The sequence below is a fragment of the Canis aureus genome, chromosome 5, assembly GCF_053574225.1.
Source record: "Canis aureus isolate CA01 chromosome 5, VMU_Caureus_v.1.0, whole genome shotgun sequence".
NCBI classification, from domain to species: domain Eukaryota; kingdom Metazoa; phylum Chordata; class Mammalia; order Carnivora; family Canidae; genus Canis; species Canis aureus.
Window position 1 is genome coordinate 2,593,707 of NC_135615.1, and position 20,467 is coordinate 2,614,173.

At 36.5% G+C, this 20,467-nt stretch overlaps 1 protein-coding gene across 26 annotated transcripts in view; it reads right to left on the minus strand.

The window, feature by feature from the left end:
- PARD3 (par-3 family cell polarity regulator) overlaps positions 1-20,467 on the minus strand; it is a 648,392-nt gene that overhangs the window by 332,129 nt on the left and 295,796 nt on the right. For all 26 annotated transcript variants that reach the window (XM_077896592.1, XM_077896595.1, XM_077896596.1 and 23 more), the window contains one exon: positions 13,343-13,521. In XM_077896592.1, coding sequence (XP_077752718.1) covers positions 13,343-13,521 — 179 coding nt within the window. The remainder of the gene's footprint in view (positions 1-13,342; positions 13,522-20,467) is intronic.

The window sequence follows — 20,467 nt, forward strand, 5'->3', positions numbered from 1 at the left end:
TATGCAGTTTTCAGATTTTAAATTTACAATTATTTTTCAACTCTGTAATTCTAGGCAAAGAGAACTCAATTTTCCGCTTTATCGTTTCCCCACGAAATCATACACAGACACAAAAGAAACTATTTTCAGATGTCTAACCTGAAATTTAAGACTGAAGTGAAATTAGTAATTATGGCTTAGATTTCTTTTTTAATTACATGAAGCTTGCTAAAATTATCAGTAATCATATTGTTGATTCAATGTAACAGACCCGTCCTGGTCTCTGTGGCCAGAGTTTACCTTTTGTGCCTCCTAATGGCTGCACCAGAGCATAACCTTGGAAGCAATGCCAAGGCTAAAGCATAGCACAAGATAACAAGCATAAAATAGCCTGTAAATAGGATTTTTGTCAAAGTACTTTTCCAATTGTCCTCTAGGTAATAAATGAGAAAGAGGGAAAGAGAAAGAGAGAGAGATGTGGAGTTGGGAATAAACTGACTCAGACAAAAAAATTAGAGATTCAATAACCAATCTGTAAATGAAGGCAGAAGGTTTGGTAGTCTCTATCAATTTAAACCAACTATATGCCTAGTAATATATTTTTTTAAATAAAGAAACACAGGATTTTATTCTAAACACAGCATTATGATCACTTATCCTAGACACATGGCTATTTTGAAGTGTAATGAACTGAAAAGGCTTTATTTGAAATCCATGGTGACGAATATCCTACATGGAATGCCCCAATGTTGTTGATATGAGGTCAGGAAATTCATCCCCATGTTAGCTATGCCTATTATATCTGTAATTCCTGCATACACACACACACACACACACACACACACACACACACCCTATATTCCTTCTGGATAACTGCTTTCTTCCACATTCTTAATCATTACTGAAATGAGTAGAAGAGACAAAAGAAAAAATACGTATTTATATATTTGCTCCTACTTCTGAATAGAACTATGATAAAACAAAGAAGAAAGTCAAATATCCATATAAGTCTGTCAAAACAAAATTCTATTAGTAGACTACGTATCATTAGTGATAGCTATATAGTCTACTAAAGTGTGGTATGAGTAGACTCATCTGTTTGTGACAGACATTGATTACACTGACACTGTAACTTTTAAAAAATTTAAAAATAAAAAAATAAAAATACAGAGATTTTGAATGCCAAAATATTTATCAGAGCACCTCTGAAGCTCAAATTTCATTAATACATATTTTCTTCTTAAATTTGTTTTAATTTTTATTCTAAACTGAATTTAAATTTTGAACAGGAATTCCTAACAAAAATTGAAAATAATTTATGATTTTATTTTTATTAATGAATGAAATCAAATCTCCTATAATGTACATCAAATTTTATTAGTGTTTTCCTTCAAAATGTTAAAGGTATTGTTCTTAAAATTCATTCTGACCTGAAAAATCTGAATAACTCATGTCTTTTCCAGTCTTTACAACACATGTTCAATAGCTTCTAGATCACAGAATTACATTTAAATCAGCGGCACACTCAAGAAGGCTGAAAATGCCAGGGGAAATAATTCTTGTTTGAAATTCTCTACAGAGAATACATATTTGAAAATTACAATTAATTTGGAAGTAAGTTTCCTGTCACATAGCAAATCCTTCGGTTGATATGTTGGCAAAACCAGAAGTATAACATTTTAGCTTTTCCTCACAATCTGCAACTAACCAGTACCTTGGTTGTAATATCAGGTAAGAAAAATAACCCCCAGGGCATGGATCTGCATTGGGCTATGAACATAAAGGGATCCGATATGAAAATGGGTTGGCCAAATATCTCACAGAAACGCTGGTCAACTTATAAAGGCCATGTTTCCAGAGGTGACCATCTTTCCAGAAGTGACCATGAGAGCACAGATTTCTCTGAAGCCACCAGATCTGTTCATGAAGCAGAAAAGGAAATCTAAGAGGAAAAAGATCAGTAAAACTCAACCTTATTCAGGTTATTTATTTGAACAAATTTCTTCCATTGTTTTTAATGCATCTCAACAATTCAGAATGACATGAAAAACTTTAGATACAGAATTTTAATATCTGGAAGGAGAAAACGAGAGAACATCCAGCCTAACCTCTTACTATCTAAAAAAAAAGAAACAGATTGAGGGAAGTTACAAACGCTCTATGGAAAAGATGACTAACCAGTTCCCATGGTCAGAACCTACCCACTGCAATGCCCAATGTCTGAGTCATCAGAATCCATGATCTATCTAACCAGGACCCATAATTTACCTAGATAATCATGATAATTTCTGATATCCAGCCATTCTTACACAATGGCCCCCTCCCAACAGAAAAGTATCTCCTGAGTTCTTACATATAAACTAGGGCAAATCCATTATATAACCTTAAATCACAAATTATACTTACATGAGAGATGGTTGGCTTGTTGGTAAATACTGCATAGTCTTAGGAATAATCAGTAATGAAATGTTTGCTCTAAAATGGTTTTAAATTGCAGCACCTGGGTGGCTCAGTCCCTTAAGCGACTAACTCTTGGTTTCAGCTCAGGTTGTGATCTCACAAGTTGTGACACAGAGCCCCAGGTCAGGTCCACTCTCAGCAGGGAGTCTGCTTGAAGACTCACTCCCTTTGCCCCAAATCATACATGCTCCAGTGTGCTTTCTCTCTCTCCCTCACTCTCTCTCAAATAAATATATTTTTTCAAGATTTTATTTATTTGACAGAGAGAGAGAGCACAAGCAGAGGGAGCAGCAGAGGGAGAGGGAGAAGGAGCCTGCTGGGGAGAGAGCCCGATGTGGGACTCAATCCCAGGAACCTGGGATCATGACCTGAGCAGAAGGCAGATACTTAACCAACTGAGCCACACAGGTGCCCCAATAAAAAAACTTTTTTGAACTTTTTAATGATTATAATTAAAACAATCTCTCTCCAGATATAGCTGGATTATCTCCTTTATCCTATGAAAACATTCAGAGCATAGGGAGAAAGTAGCCTGGAAGGATAATTTAATATTTTTTTCAAATTACAAAAATGTTATCTCCATCTGGATTCTGAGGAACTAAGGAACAGAACTAAAAGGAAAGCATAGTAACAGGAACTCCTGTTTTATTTCTTGCACACTACTTCATAAACACCAACATGACCAGGGCACCTGGGTGGCTCAGCCGGTGAAGCATCAGACTCTTGATTTTCACTCATGATCTCAGGGTTGTGGAATCGATCCCCATCCAGCTCCATGCGGAGTTTGAAGCCCGCTTAGGATTTGTATTTTCTCTTTTTTTCTCTTTCTTTAAAAAATGGGGGGGGGCCCCCGCGGGGCACCCAATTGCCACATGACCATAAACATTCCACAATCAGCAAGTATAAGGAATACAGAAAACAAACCACCATTTCTTACCCTACTCTTTCAACAAATCCAGGTATATGAGAAAAAAAATAAAATATTAATATTTCAGATCAGGATACATTTTGAAGAGCCTGCCTCATTTTCCAAAACTACAATAAAAATGAAGAGCAACATTTGACTAATGCTGCTTGACTCTGAAAAACAAATTTAAAACTGAAACAATTTTAAAACATTTCAGAAAGTGCTACATATTTCTTATTTTGACAGCAAGAAATACCTATCCACATTTCATTCTCTTTCAAAAACATATAACTCTAAACACTTATATCTCCAAACTAAAATTATAAATAACAATAGCATTTTGCACAACACCAAGAGAAGAAGGGAACAGATGCCAGGGAATGAACGAGAGAAAGTAAAATACTTACAGTAGTTGCCTGATTTCAATATATCTACAGTCTTACACATTATCCAAATGTGTAACATAAATCTTTTATATTTATCTAAATGTTTTCACCTTAACTTAAAAGTAATACACACACACACACACACACACACACACACGCACAAATCACTAAAACTTGAAAGTCAAGATACTTGCACCATATATAACTGGCTTGTCAATGTAAATATTAGCACTTCCTTATATTTTTCAGTGCACAATCATAACTTCAATAAACTGGGTAGATTAGCAAAACAACCAAGTAATTTCTGTGCAAGTCCTTAGGTACAGTCAACGACTTGACTTTCTTAAAGTTTTCCCCTTAATTGTGAAATTGCCTCCTCAGGTAAATCATCCCCACAGATTTTTGAAAATGTAGAAAAATTATTTTCACTTACCATAATCCCATCCTATTTATGCTTCTCATACAATAATAATGACTTTACTGGAGAGTTCCATCTCGACATGAAAAACATTTACCATAAAGAAATTGATAGCTCAAACTTCTAAAGAATTATCTCCTTTTCCCCAGCCCCATCAGCAGAAAAAGCATGTTCTCTAAACTGGGTATTAATTTTTCAGGAATCTAATTTTTGTCCACAAATTATAACTGAAAATCCTAACTTTAGAAAGCATGATTCCAGAAAATTTGGAGTAATTCCTGTTAAAACTCCAAAAACTGTTAATGATCCGAATAAAGTGACAACCAAACAGCTATTGCACCAGGATGTCTCAATAAAAATTAAAGACACAAGTAGGAGTACCCAGCCATGAGAATGCAGACTGTTTAAAACTGGTAAGCATTTCTCAAATTTGGACCTATCATGGGGAAGGGTGCTGACCATCAATTGGTATTTAATAAAATCAGTTGAAAAGCTTTCATTATAATTCATTACCAAAGAGAAAAATATATCTCATAGAATGACCCGGACTGCCCAAGGGCTCACAAAGATCTATGGCTGAATATTATTATTATTATTATTATTGTTCTAGTCACCTGTGTGTTAACTGCTATCTTTGATTCTCTGCACAAAATGTCAGTGACACAATGAACCTTGTAAAGCTGGGTTTTAATAAATTTCTTGTTATGGAAAAAGTTTAGACTTCCTGAACAGTTGCAAGATTAGTAGAAAGAGTTCCCACGTACTCTTCACCAACTTCCTCCAATGTTAACATCCTACATAACCTTGGTATAGTTGCCCAAACTAAGAAGTCAACACATATGCAAATGAATTAACTACACTAACAGACGTACTGCAATCCATCCATTTTTGTTTTGTTTTGTTTTGTCATGGTTTTGGGCCAAAATCTCAATATTAAATTCTCATATCTCCTTAAATCTCCTCCGACCTGAGACAGTTTTTAGTCTTCCCTAGTTTTTTATGACCGTAATATTCTTGAAGAATATTCATAAGGTACCAAAAAAAGGATTCCTTATGATTACACCAGGGTTATGAGTTTTGGGGAAAACTGCACTGAGGTGAAATGCCCAACCCCTCATACCGTCTCAAGGGTTCATGACATCGCCATGACCTATCACTGGTGAAATCAACCTTGATTACTTGGTGAGGGTAAGTCCATCACTTCTCCAATATAAAACTCAGTATTTTTCACATTCCTTCTCTTTTCTTTGGAAACAAATATTAAGCACAGCCAAAACTCAAGAGGAAGGAGGTAAACTTCCCACCTTCTGGAGGGGGACATACTACATATACTATTTAGAATTCTTCTGTAAGAAAATTTGTCCCTTTTCTCCCATTTCCTTTTTATTTAATCATTTATTAGTAACACTCCAGTCTTCTGGATATTTATTTTGGTCCTTGGATTATAATCCAACTATATCATTATTTACTTTGCTGTCATTAATGCACATAAACTATCAAGGAGAAGGTCAAATATATAAACCCTCAATAAGAATATCAATGACAAGGATTAGAGAAAATAGACAAACACACACACACAAAAAAACTCTCAAAAAAGAGACAGAAATGGAGATTAGTTAACATAATCAGATTATTAGTACAGGTATTAATGAAGCCAACATATTTTTACTTAAGATGAAGATGTTAAGATATAATATAGTCTTGGTGAGGTTTTAAAAAAAGACGCCAGTTCTAATAATAAACACGTGCTCATTATTCTTATATCCATGTCTTAATTATATAATAGGAATAATTAGAGGAGATAAAAATGAAAAAGTTATTGTGAAATATTTTACAGTTTAAAATATTCAAATAAATGAACATCGGGCAGGGGCACCTGCATGGCTCAGTCAGTTAAGTGTCTGACTCTTGATATAGGCTAAGGTCATGACCTCAGGGTTGGGGAATCAGCCGTGCAATAGGCTCTGCGCTCAGCAGAGTCAGCTCAGGATCCTCTTTCTTCCTCTCCCTCTGCCCCTACCCCTGGCTGGCACAGGCATGTGTGCATTAAATAAATAAATAAATAAATAAATAAATAAATAAATAAATAAATAAATCTTTCATAAAATTAAAAAATGTTTTAGATAAATGAATATTGGGCGATGTACAAAGTCTATAAATATGTTGGGGTGTGGGTGGCATACTTCTCCAAAGCACAGAATTTGAAGCTGGAAAATCTAGATTCACATCACAACTTTATCACTTCATAGTTGCTTTAACTATTAGGTGACCTATTTAACCTCTTGGAGTTTTTACCTGTCCATCAATAAAATGGGAGTACCAATAATACTTATACGTTAGAGGAGGTGTTAGAAGAGATATAACATGTAACACACCAAGCACAGAATCTGGCAAGAAGTACTCAAAACAACCTGGCTATGATCACATGAAAATACCCAAAACCTCAAAAACAGATATAGTTTAGAGATGGGACAGATGGAAACCACCTCTACCCATACAGTGTAAAAACACCTGGACTGACGTGCACTTCTGGCAGAGGCAGACCAGACCCCACAATGGCACCCAGAATATATGCCAATCAAAACCAAGGTTGCTAGCGCAGCTAGAACACAAGCAGCAGGTTGCTCTAGTCCTGAGCACTCCCATCTTCTACTTTCCTTCTTAACAACAGGCCATGAAGTGATTACATCTAACTTTGTAACTTAAAAAAAAAAAAAAAAAAACTTTGTATCTTGACCGGAATAGGTTTATAAGCTAAAACATCAAAAATTAAAAAGAAAAACCAAGCTAAAAAAGGTAAGGCCAAAATATTTTAAGTGTAAAAAAGTTATGCCAACATTTGTTCAATATAATCAATGTCATTTCCCAGTTCTCTCCCCCAAGTCAAGAAAAACAGGTGTAACATACTCATTTCCCTCACAACTCTCTGGAACTTTGAGGATGCTCAATAAAGTTTCTGACATTATTTTGGTTTATATTTCTAGAGTGGTTTGTGAACTCTAAAAATACCACATCCAGGCAGAAAAAGTGTTCTCAATAGCACCTTAGGATTTTATGTCTTTGAACACAAATTATAATACTCAAAGCAAAGTGAAGACAGATTATATCCCTACATGTGGCACAGAAATAGATGAGACTAGGTTATTAACAACTCCGACTAGGTGAGCTTGGCAGTTGAAGCCGGCCTATTGTAGAAACGATTATAACCATCACTTACTAAAAGCATACAACTATACTGCATTCAAATGAAGATCTTTTAATATGCAAAATAGAAGGGTGAAATTTATAGTTTCAAAGGCCTTTAGCAGGAAATACAAATGCTGCAGCAGAATAGTCTAACATCTAAGTCTCAGCTGGATCTCCCTTGAAGCTAATGCCCCAGAAAATTAAACACAGCTATAGATCTCTCACAGAGGAAACATGTGGTTTTAGGGAATGATCTTAGCTCATCTTCTGAGGTTTTTAGATTATTACTGTAACTAGCTAGCATCTACAATTGGGTCGTAAATAACAAAAGATAGACAATGTTTTTCAATAGCCAACTGGTCAAACATACTAGCTTAAAAATAAAATAGCATACTCGAATCTACCAGTATCCAACTCCATTGGCCTTATCCAACTCCATTGTGAAGCAGAAGCAGAGACTCAGAAGCCAAATGGTTGAGAAAGGGATTGCAGAAGCAAACAAACAAGTAAACACAGACTACAACTCTATAAAAAGAATGAATGAATGAATGAATGAGCAAGCCAGCAGCTATTTGAGAGTACCATGAAGTAGGAGCCAATGTTAACTGCTAATATACTGTCAGCACAGCAACTGCCAAAGTTCTCTGACTGAATAAAACAAGGAGGAGGCATTTTCTGGAGGCTCCTTGTGTCTCAATTAGCATAGGTAACCTCACACATGATCATGGGACTATGGTGTCTTGACCTGATGTATTCCAATGCACTTTAAACTAATATTGGGGGAGGGCAATATACCAAGGAACAACAGAGAGGTACATTCTTTGTATCATGGCTTCTGTTTTGAAAAGGTATGTCCTATTCTAGTTTGGCATTGACATGATACATAGGATCCAATATCTCAACCAGTTGTAAAACTTTTATTTCAAAAAAAAAAAAAAAACCCTCATTTTAATTGACTTACAATTGAAAATGATAAATTTGAGTAATCTAAGTGTGAGAAGTGAAATATCACAAAACCAAATATGGTAAATGTTTCAGATTCTATTCTGCTATGATAGAAAAATCAGCCTAAAAAAGAAGACATCTCAATATAACCATAATACTCTTATTTACCCTCTCTTAACAGCCAAATAAACACATTTTTCCTTTTCAGCTGGACTTCAGGTCTCAAAAAAAGACTGTGCTCTGAAATCAGCAAAGTACTTTAAGTAAACACACAAATCTCCTGAAATGGGTAAATGAATGCATTGTTACAAGTGTATTTTGTCTTTTAAAAGTTCACAGGTGGGATGCCTGGGTGGCTCACCAGTTGAGCATCTGCCTTTGCCTTAGGATGGCATGATCCTGGGGTCTGGGATTGAGTCCCCCATTGGGCTCTCCACAGGGAGCCTGCTTCTCTTTCTGCCTATGTCTTTGCCTCTGTGTGTGTGTGTGTGTGTGTGTGTGTGTGTGTGTCTCTCATGAATGAATGAATGAATGAATGAATAAATAAATAAATAAATCTTTAAAAAAATAAATAAAAGTTCACAGGTGATTCCAAAATCCAGCAAAATGGGAGCCATTAAACTATACAGTAAGACAGGAAGTTCCACAGCTCAGGAAACAGTACCACTTGTTTCTTTGTTTTCTTTATCCTCCCCCTCATCCCATAGCTCACTCCATCTGGGACTTCTCACAGTGTTTTATACAACATAAAGTACTTTACATTTTATTAGTTGCAAATTTAAGAGAAATCATTATCAGTAGCTTCAAAAATACTCACTTCCTTGGTCAAATAAGTCTACTTCAAGAATCTGTTCTAAGAAAATAATCAGAGATGTCATCATAAATTAATATATAAGAATCTTTTCTGAAGGGTACTTCTAAAGGTTACTTATTAGAGCAGAAAAAAACTGGCAAAGTATAAATGTCAAGCAACAGGAAAATCACCAAATAAAATGAATAAACACCAACTACAAAAAAAAATCAGTTCATAAAAGAACATTATGCAAGCTATCTATGAGAGGGGAAAATGCTCTCAATATAAGACAAAATTAGGGGAAAGGCAGGAAAGTAAACTATAGCCATTGGATGAATCCCCATTAGTAATAAGGACAGCCACCAGCTATACAGAGCTTTGCTCTAGAGTCCCAAGTTAATACACCAAACTGTCAATATTACTCATCTAGACAATTCCAAATTACTTGCTTCTTTATACTTTTCATTACTTTATAAATGCAAAGAGCAGGTAGTAGTATTATAAGGAAAAGACTGTTTGGGGAATCTTAAAAGACACTATAAAAATGTTTATGTAAATTTTTTTAAGTTAGAAGAAAGATCTTGTAACTCTTCTAATGGAACAGAGAGAGATAACAAAGACATAATTAAGATAGCAACTCTTCCAAGAGCTTGTATATAATAAGGAGTATTGGAAAGATACTAAACATGTCAAGCAACTAAATCAAAGAGAAATAATAAATCCAGGGTTTTGGAAACATTCTAAGGTCTCTTTTTAAGAACTTTTAAAAATAATAAAAATTTACAAGATACTCAAGCTAATATAATATGCTCTCTTGTCATTTTCTTCCCTTTTCCCTAACAGGTCAAAATAGGTTCTTAATGCTACTTTTGTTTTTATCTACCCATCTAAGTTTTATTTGGTTGGGCGGGGCCAGGGGTAGAGAAAGGGGCAGATAACTTAGAAAAGCAACAGTTCTCAGTCTTTGGTGGGAAGGAATAATGGCTTACAACCAATGCACAATGAAATAATGCATAGACTTTATCCTTGAAACTTCATGGTTGGCTGATTCTGATAAGTGCCTCATTACATTATTCTTGATGGAATGAGTCAAATGCTCTCCACATACTAGTTAGACTTTATTTGCCGGGACAATGACTTAATAAGGATGACCAAAGAGGTGGTAAAATGATTTAAGTATTCACACTGATTGAAATACTCGTTCCCAAGATGAAATATTAAGCACGTGTAAAATCTCAAATGAAAATGCTTTTCTAGCAATATACTTTTCATACTAAGTGTGAACAAAATGTTCTCTAAAAGAGTTGAAAAAGGCAGTCAGCCACAAAATGCTGGGAAACAGGAGTGAGTCAATGTTCCAAAGATCTTTTTAAAAAGCCAAGACTCTCTTCTATTCTACATCTCACTTCCAAATTAAAGTATGAAGAATTGTAAAAAAAAAAACCCAGAAACCCACAGAACCCTTGGTCTCTGTAAGCTCTCACCTGGTTTAGCTGCACCAAAATCTGTCTACATTGCCCTCTAAATTTAATAGTGGGATGACTATATTAACTGGGAAGACTCCACCTCTCATCTTGGTTTTGAGCCACAGGAACAAGTAAAACATGGTAGTGTTCTAACATACCAGAATTAAACTGCTAGTTCAAAACTAAGAGATTTCAACTGATTGGTGACATTATTCTAAAACCGTTTTTGCTTTATCAACTTAGAAGGACAGAGGTCCTTAACTATGTTGATGAGTTAGTTATACAAGAATGTAAACTTATTTTAACTATCAGAGATCAATGCATCACAAGACTATGAATCCTTAACTCTTTTATTTCCATGCATTTATACAGAAAACCTAAACCACTACATACTCATAAAAATTTATAACATCTTGGAATTGCCCAGTATAGGCAAGTTCTCATGGCCTCAAGAGAAGTAAATCAAGTTAATACTGATTAGCAAGTATACTTTCCTCCGTGCACCCTTTCTGAATATTTAAAATACAGGATGCTGTTTTATAAATGAAAATTAAGATAGCATTTAGTCTGATATACACACACAAAAAAAGAGAATCTCTCAGATTTTCAAACAAACAGCTTAAAATTTTGATAGCAAGCTTAGGAAATGGGAACCTGAAAAGTAAAGCCAAAGATAATTCAAAGGACAAATTCATTCATTACACATTACTCTTTATGTGCATTGTATGTGAATATGATTTCATCTGAAGATATGTATGTAAATCAAGGTCTTTCCTATGAGAAAAGTGTGGGCATTTGGCTACATTAAATACTGTTCGACATAGGAAAAAGCTTATTGAATGAATAACCATTTTTAAAGCAAAACTACATTCAAATTTGTCTCACAGCACTTATAATGTTAAAAAATGAAAACTTATAAATGTCCAACAATAGATAAGAGAATGATCAAATATACTCCACCATGAGTTATTCTACATTCATTAAAAATATTTTTCAGGGGCACCTGGGTGGCTCAGTCAGTTAAGCATCTGACTCTTGATTTTTTTTTTTTTTTTTTTTTTTGACTCTTGATTTTGATTCAGATCATGATCTCAGGGCTGTGAGATTGAGCCCTGAGTCAGGCCCCACACTAGGCATAGAGCAGCCTGTTCAAGATTCTCCCTCTCCCTCTACAACATCCCCTACCCAAACTAAAAAAATGTATATATACTTTTTTCCAAGTAAAATTCATACCAGGGGAAATCCCTATGATATGAAAAAAAGTAGAAACCCTGATTACCTCAAGGACTTCTGACCCACTATCCTGAAACTACTGAAAACCTTTTTAAATAATGCATTTTTTTTTAACTACCAACTTGACTTGTCTATCCACTTCTAAATACCCATGTAAATTAAATCTATTCTGAACACCAATTAACTATCATGAGGCTTATTCATAAATTGGATTCTGCTTCTCTGGATAATCTACTTAATGATCAAATATTCTAAAATTACAAGCCAATCTCAATGAGAAGATACTCCAGTGTGATTCCTCATCAAATACATAATGAAATCTTTCAGAAAAGTGAGCCTTTAGTTAAATTCCTAATCAAAAAAATCAGAGATGAAAATACACTGTTTTCTCCAGTAGATTCTTTTCTAGGTGCTCTATGTTTTTTTTCCCCTTAAATGAACTACTACAAAGGAGAGTTTATAGAAATGCAACAAATTAAAAAAATTTAAAATAGGTACTTCTACATAGAGGCAAAGGATAAAGCAAGCAGATATCAACCTATATTCACTTTAATATTAATATGTAATTAGTATAGTTCAACATTCTTTAATACACATGGTGCTCAATTACGGTCTGCATTGAAAAATATATTTATTAATTCATTCAATAGATGTTTACTGAGACTATAGATTCAGCAGTGAAAATGACAAACAGAGCTTAAAGCTCATTGAGTAAAAGGTTAGAGGTACGACAAGATGGGATGATAAGGGTTCTACAGGAATATACGACAAAGTGCACTGAGAAACAAATTGAAAGAGTAGACTAAAGTTTATTTTTTCAGACTAAATAAATTAGGTCATGGACTGAAACAAATTAGCTCAAAGAAAATTTTATTAAGACTAGGAAGGATACTTCCTTCTATAGGAAGGAAAAATTATCAAGAGTAATTATCTTTTTTAAGATTTTATTTATTTATTCATGAGAGAGACAGAAAGGGAGGCAGAGACATAGACAGAAGGAGAAGCAGGCTCCCCACAAGGAGCCCCTTGAGGGACTCGATCCCAGGACCCCGGGATCAGCACCTGAGCTGAAGGCAGATGCTCAACCACTGAGCCACTCAGGCATCCCTCAGAAGAGTAATTAGACGATGGATTCTACTTTCATCCTGAAAGAGCTGTAATGCTATAATTTCTTTAATGTACCTCATAAGCCAATATGAATATTTGCTTACACATGTGTCAAATACCTTTGTGAGAACATACAAAAGGTAATAAGGGCATTGCCCCTGAAGAGAAACAGGGTGACTTGGAGATAAAGTGGGAGAGGACTTTACATGTATATATTTCATGTTGAAAGCTTTTATTTTTAATCCTAAGTATATTACCTTTTCAAAAAATGGATACGTAAATAAATATATGGCATGAATTTTGTCATAAAATGCAAAGCAATATAAAATAGGAATAAGCTCTGATGTAGAAGTTGCCAAGCACACAGACAAAGGGCTGTCGTAAAGATATGGTAGAAGCAAGGGGTCCAGTCAGCAGTTGACATTCATCATTGATACGAAGACACAGAACAGAAATGGTTACCTTTCTGTCACAGGTTTTAGGGCTGCCAGCAGTGTTTTGCTTCAGAAAGCCAGCTGTTGTTGACCAACGTGTGGGGTTCTTCCGTGAAGGCTCTTCAGAAGAAAAATTAGTGTCACTGATGGAAGTTGAAAGGCCAATTAAAGCTGGGTCACTGCTTCGTCGGACATGAAGAGGCATATCTATAAATACAAAAAAGCATTATATTTTTTCAAAAGTAATGTCTGAAAACGACATGTTAGGATAAAGGTAGTGAAATCCAAAATCCAAAAGATGTGTGTTAATACTACAATGCTCTTACTATAAAAAAGACTTCCCTCTCCAATAATAAAACTGCTTCCAGATTCATCAAATCAAAAATGTTAGCAGAGGGCAGCCCCGGTGGCGCAGCGGTTTAGCGCCGCCTGCAGCCCAGGGCGTGATCCTGGAGACCCAGGATCGAGTCCCACACGTCAGGCTCTCTGCGTGGAGCCTGCTTCTCCCTCTGCCTGTGTCTCTGCCCCTCTCTCTCTGTGTGTCTCTTATGAATAAATAAATAAAATCTTTAAAAAAAAAAAAAAGTTAGCAGAAAAGCAAAAAAAGGAGAGGAAAGAATAAAATAGTTCTGGCCAATAATAATACCACCTCTTGGATATGAGTTCTGTTGCTTTCCAATTACTGGGCAGTTAATTATTTAGTTGTTAAGGAACTCTGCACATTTCAGTTTGTGTGTGTGTGTGCGCGCACGCTCGCGTGCGTATGCATACACATGTGAGTGTGTATGTGTGCATCTGTGTGGAAGTCTGAAAGAAGCACTACTCAGAGATGCTCATCATGACCACAATAAAACAATCACATAAAAGTACATTTAACCCCAAAATAAATTCAGGAACGATTTAATTTCACTGGATTTGCAGAGACAAATTATCTTCCTATGCCTGCTTTTGAAAATTTTTCCCAGAAGAAATAATTGCATACAAGATGCATCTTCTGATGGGAGATGATCACTGTGTTAATCTGTTAGTCTGAAACAGACAAAAATAACTAGCCTTTTACCCTTTGTATCTGTAACTCTTGAAATTGCAGATTGTGGGGGGAAAGGGGAGATTAAAAGGGAGATAAATCACAGCGAGGACTGCAGACCCTGTGGGCTGTCCCTTCTGGGTAGATGTGGGGCACTGCAGCGTGAAGGGCGTCCCAGGAGATGTGATACTAGGCAGCCCTTTCTGTCAGTTCTTCACACATTAAACTTTGTTTTCATCTCATTCCATTTTCATTTTAGTGATATCCTGGATCTTTCACTCATACTACCTAGTAACCAAGTACCCTTATGCAATTTGAAAGTGCCTCATGACATTTCTCTCCACTGTCACATTCAGGAAGGTGATCTGAGTACCAGGCCGTTGAGGAAAGAACAGAACTCAATTTAAAAAAGTAAACAATGTGCTCTTTTTAAAAGAATGCCAAATGATACCATAATGATCTTGAAATCAAGGTTTTCTTGCAATTCAATGCACTGAATCGAAAAGAACTGAATCATCCCAGTGCACACCAGCAGCATCACTAGGTCCAAATACAAAGACCCCGTGCCACACAGCACTGGTCTACATTCACGGTGCCTGTGATTCAGACTCAGCAATACCTCGCACTTGAGGGTGAAATTTGCATTTGTATTGTTTATAATTTCTTCTTGGTTTTATGGTTGCCTCAAAATTATAAGGCATCTTTATCCAGTTTCCACACACACACACCTAAGTAAGCTTGTATTAGAACCACTGATTTAACTTGGAATGATCAGAGTCTCTTTTTTTCCTCTACATTAGTCACAACAGAGACACATGTGAGTCACTTCGTAGATGAGTAAGCTGGGGCTCAGCAAGATGACATGAGGAGCTCAAGAATAATATGCTGGCGCCTGGGTCAGTGCTGACTCACTACCCTAATCATGAAATTAGTGCTATTAATTAGCAATTCACCAGAAAGCAAATTCCATTTCTAGCTACTTGGAGATATAAATGGTATTCTCATCTTTGTAAAAGGAAAAATTTTTGTTGTTTTCTAAGTAGAATTATATACACTGAGAAATCATACACTGATTTTATCTAATTTAGCAAGATCTGATATTGGAGAGATAAAGAAAGATTACATTATACATATAGATTTAAAAAGCCATCCCAATTTCAGAAATGTTAAAGAAAGAAAAACCTACTGGTTAAGCAGAAGTACAACATGTAACAACGTATAAGATAATAAAGTATGCCCCAAAGGAGTCCAGCCTAGACCAGTGCTTCTCAAATTTTGATCTCAGGATTACTTAACTCTAAAATTTACTGAGGACCCCGAAGAGCTTTTGTTTGTGTGGGTTAGAGCTAAGGATATTTACCGAATTAGAAGTGGAAATGAAAACAATTTAAATATTTATTCCTTAATTCATTTTTAACTTAACAATAATAAACCCATTACATGTTAAGGTAAACAACAGAATTTTAGAAAATTCTATTTTACAAAACAAAGCTGGGATTTAGTGGGAGAGTAGCATTGTTTTACATTTTGCTTGATAGATGACATTTGGATCTCATCCCTGCTTCTAATTTCAATGTGCTGCAACATGACAAGTATACAAAGAAAAAAAGAACTCCATAAATATTTAGCTAGAATAGTATTTTAATAATCTTTCCAGAACTGTAGATACTCTTCATTGATACCATACCAAATTTGACAAATGAGAGCTTCTCAAAGGTTTGCTGCAATATGGAATGTAAGCTTCTCATTCTTTGTACATTAAAATCTACTTGTCTGTCTTGCACTTTGAATCTTTTACTCATGAAAAAATTCTGTACCATTAGCTATTTGGAATATATCATTGGCTTATACCGCTCTTTAAAAAGTTGATATATTTCTTCATATAAGAAAATCAAATATGTGAATATAACTACCCATTTCCTGAGAAAGAGTCATTAGGTGGTAGGAGGATTTATGTTTTCCAAAATAGAATATTCACTAGAAGGTTTGCGTGTTTTCTTTGGCAATAAAAACTGTTATTTGCCATGTAGAACAATTCACTTCACTCATTTTCTAGAAACTCTGCCAGACACCAAAGTCTGAAGAACCACAGTTTTCTGTCCCTTTTCCAAAAAAAATTAAAAGAAAAAAAGAAAGAGTCAAAAATATATTGTTCCACTAAAAAAGGGCTGGCTCCACTTACAACGCAAACTAGTGCGTAGACATTTTCCTCAAGACAACCGCTGATCCTCAATATGCACAAGTACTTTATGCCTACCTACCATTTTAATCACACAAAATATTAAACTGCATACTCAAAAGGTCAGTACTTAATAAAAACAATCATTTTTGCTGCTTTATCAAGGATAGCAGATGGAAATGGCTTGTGTTTTTAAGTGTGAATGTGTTGGGTAAAGAATACATTGGTGTCAATGTCCTGATTTGTGTCAAGAGGCCTGCATTTTACCCCTAGTACCTGAGCACTCTTGGTGCAGATTATCAACCCAGTGAAAAACACAACATATATTCTGGTAATACTATGAAAAATACTCTTGCCCTAACAACCTCCTTGAAATGATGGTTCCCAAGGACCCAAAGACCACACATTAAAAACCTCTGGTCTAGGGTAGCCCAGGTGGCTCAGCGGTTTAGCACCACCTTCAACCCAGGGTGTGATCCTGGAGACCCGGGATCGAGTCCCACCTCGGGCTTCCTGCATTGTGCCTGCTTCTCCCTCTGCCTGTGTCTCTGCCTGCCTCTCTCTCTCTCTCTCTCTCTCTCTGAATAAATAAATAAATTCTTTAAAAAAAACAACAACAACAAACCTCTGGTCTAGACTGGTTGGCAGTCTGGCATGTCCCTCCAAATACTCCCCTCTTCAGGCCTAAATCTCCTAACCTATAAAAACAAAGACTGCACTATTGGGGTCAGAAATTTTTCATGCTAAAAAAAAAATTTGTGACTCTACATGTGTTTATACACCGTATTAGTGACCACCTACCAAACCTCATCCTAACAGAACATATAACAATTTATAAAAAATGAAACAGAAAAAATATAAAAGTATTTCAAAGTAGTATCAAAAGCCACTATCAGGTGCCTCTAAACGGGTGAAAGTATTACAAGCAACATAGGAGAACAAAAATACACGAGTTGTAGGTAATGGTGTAGAAGTAGCCACAAATGGCATGTGGTCTTTAGACAAGTTGAACCTGATTCTAAAGGAGATCACTATAAACATCTGACCTTCTCAACAGAATGAATCATGAAACACAACTGCCTGGTCCATCTGACAGGTTTCCCATCTTTCACGGTCCTGATAAAACATACATTGAACAAAGAATGCTATTTTGTCTTGGCCTCAGAAGAATATAATACAAATACAGCTTTTTTTTTTTTAAGATTTTATTTATTTATTCATAGAGACACAGAGTGAGAATGAGAGGCAGAGACACAGGCAGAGGGAGAAGCAGGCTCCATGCAGACAGCCTGACGTGGGACTTGATCCAGGGTCTCCAGGATCACGCCCCGGGCTACAGGCGGCACTAAACCGCTGTGCCACCGGGGCTGCCCCAAATATAGCTTTTTCCTCTATGGTTTGCCCATGGCCTATTTCACCATTCTAATAATCTGATGTAATCTGTGTTCTTTACAGTAATTAGAAATAATAGAATCTTCTTGTTTAAGGTAATTTGGTCATTATTATTATAATTCCTCATGCTCAATTTTAGGAAAATCAATGCATTTACAAACATGATAATAAAACTTTCCTTGTAATCTTCTGATTTATTTAGTATATAGATTTCTAAGTATATCCTCTGAAATATTAAAAAGAAAATTCAAAGACGAGGATCTTCAATAATTAAGCTGCTGGCTGGAGCACAGAGGGACTGATGCGATGTCACTGGGTCCAGGACGATAGTGAAGACTGTTTGATGTGTGCATTCCTTTGAAGAGTGCAATAAACCCTCATCACAAGATTTCAAATTCTCTGTGTCACTTAATGCACTGTAAATATTGATTTCCCTCTCTAGGTAAGGTCCTTTTTAAATAAGTGGAAAATGGCAAATCTAATAATGAATTAGAGCAAATACTAAAATGGCAGATACATACATTTTTAACTGTTAAATATCACATCCCTACTCCTAATCAGCTTTCCCATTCGCTTCTCTTCTTTCATTCTTCTAGTAATTTCTAAATTATTTAACCACTCAAGGCAATGAATAAACCTTTTCCAAGAAGATAGGCATAAGCCGGTGAGGTATTTAATCAAATCTAAAAATAATATGCAGTTACACGTGTCCTATTAGAACTTACGATGCAAACAGCATAATTACTCTTCATGCAAAATGAAGACCATCTCCCCGATCTTCAGGGCAATTACACATTTTCTAAAGACATACCTCACAGTGAGAAGAACCTAGTTATTAACACATGCCATGAGGATAAAAAACCTGTCATCAATATTGCAAAGTTGACCTTCCAATATATGTTTCCCTTTTTATAAAGGTACTTCTTGGTGTTCCACTGACTGAGGTGAAATCCTTGGAAGAAACATGTGGAAGGCAAAGCACAAGATAAGTTCTAAAACACAGTGAATAACTCACAAGGATATAAAATGAGTTTTATCATCCTGCTATTAACTTTCTTTTTATAAGTATAAGCAATAAGTAAAGAACACCATAGCTGGAAGGTGCCCTAGAAATAAAATGAAATATCACATTCATAGCTGAGTACACGGAGGCCCAGAGAGGTAGGAGAAGGCTGGGTCACAGGTCATCCTGCTCCTGGGTGACTCAGCTGTACCCAGAGTACCTGTTAATTGACTCCCTGTTCTGTGCAATTTGGAAATTAGCACACTGCTCTCCCAGAGAACTGAGGCATATCAAATCCACTACATGCTTACACTTACTTCACTGGAGAGAACAGGTGATTTGGGGGGAAAGGCTGAGTTTAAAACACATTTCTATAGACAACAGGACATTTTCAATGGTCCCACTGCCTCTTAGACACTTAGAAGGAGGGGAAAGAACACCAATGCCATATGAACATCGTGAAAGAAAAACCAATGAATTTTTCTGAGGCATATTACATTTGTAACATCAGAATTCTTATTCAGACTGATAATATAACCACTCTGATCTAAAACCCTCCAAATACTCCCATGAGTAAAAGTGGGAAAATCTGAATAAGATAGGTGGATTGTATCAATGTTCATATTGGTGTGATATAATACTACAGTTCTGTAAAACCTTACCATTGAGGGAAATATAAAAGAATCTCTCTGGGATGCCTAGGTGGCTCAGTGGGTGAGTGCCTACCTTTGGCTCAGGGTGTGATCCCGGGGTCTCGGGACTGAATGCCACATGGGGCTCCCTGCGAGGAGCCTGCCTCTCCCTCTGCCTCTGTGTGTCTCTCATGAATAAATAAATAAAATCTTAAAAAAAAAAAAAAAAACAAAACAAATCTCTCTGTATTACTTCTTACAACTGCATGTGATTCCACCATTATCCCAATTTAACAAAACAAAAACAAAACAGAACAAAAAACCCCTTCCAAGAGTTAAACAGAAAATCCCAGGAGAGACATCTCAGTGTCAAGGGCTGCAGCAATCAGGACATCAGGAATTCCTCTAGCACCATTTCCTAGACTCCTCTCCTTGCAGTGCCCACTGTGCACACAGTGGCCGGTCCAACGCCCGCATCTGCCTCCATCCTATCTGCATGCCCTGTGTTCCGATGGCCTAACTCCTCACCTCCATCAGATCCTGTGTTGATGTCCCAGATGCAAATAGTTGGCTGATTCAGCAAGGGCTAACTGAGGAAAATCTAAGGGAAGGACTGTTGAGAAATATATGCAAAATGAAGGAAAAGCACCAGGGGCTCGAGTATCAGTGAGGCTTCTACCAGGGCGGGGTAAGGGGAGAGTGACTCTCGGTGCAGGGACACAACTCCCAGCAAACCACGCTGGGCAGGAAAGGAGCCTGAGAGCAAGACCTGTCCACTGTCCCCCTGTGTGGCCTCAGCACCCCCTGCCAGACCCAGGCTCAAACTAGGGGCAGGGACCCCGAGTCCTGCCATCTGTTAGGTGGCCCTTACCGCGTGGCCAGGCTGTGCAGCCGGAGACACATGGGGGACTCCTCTGCCC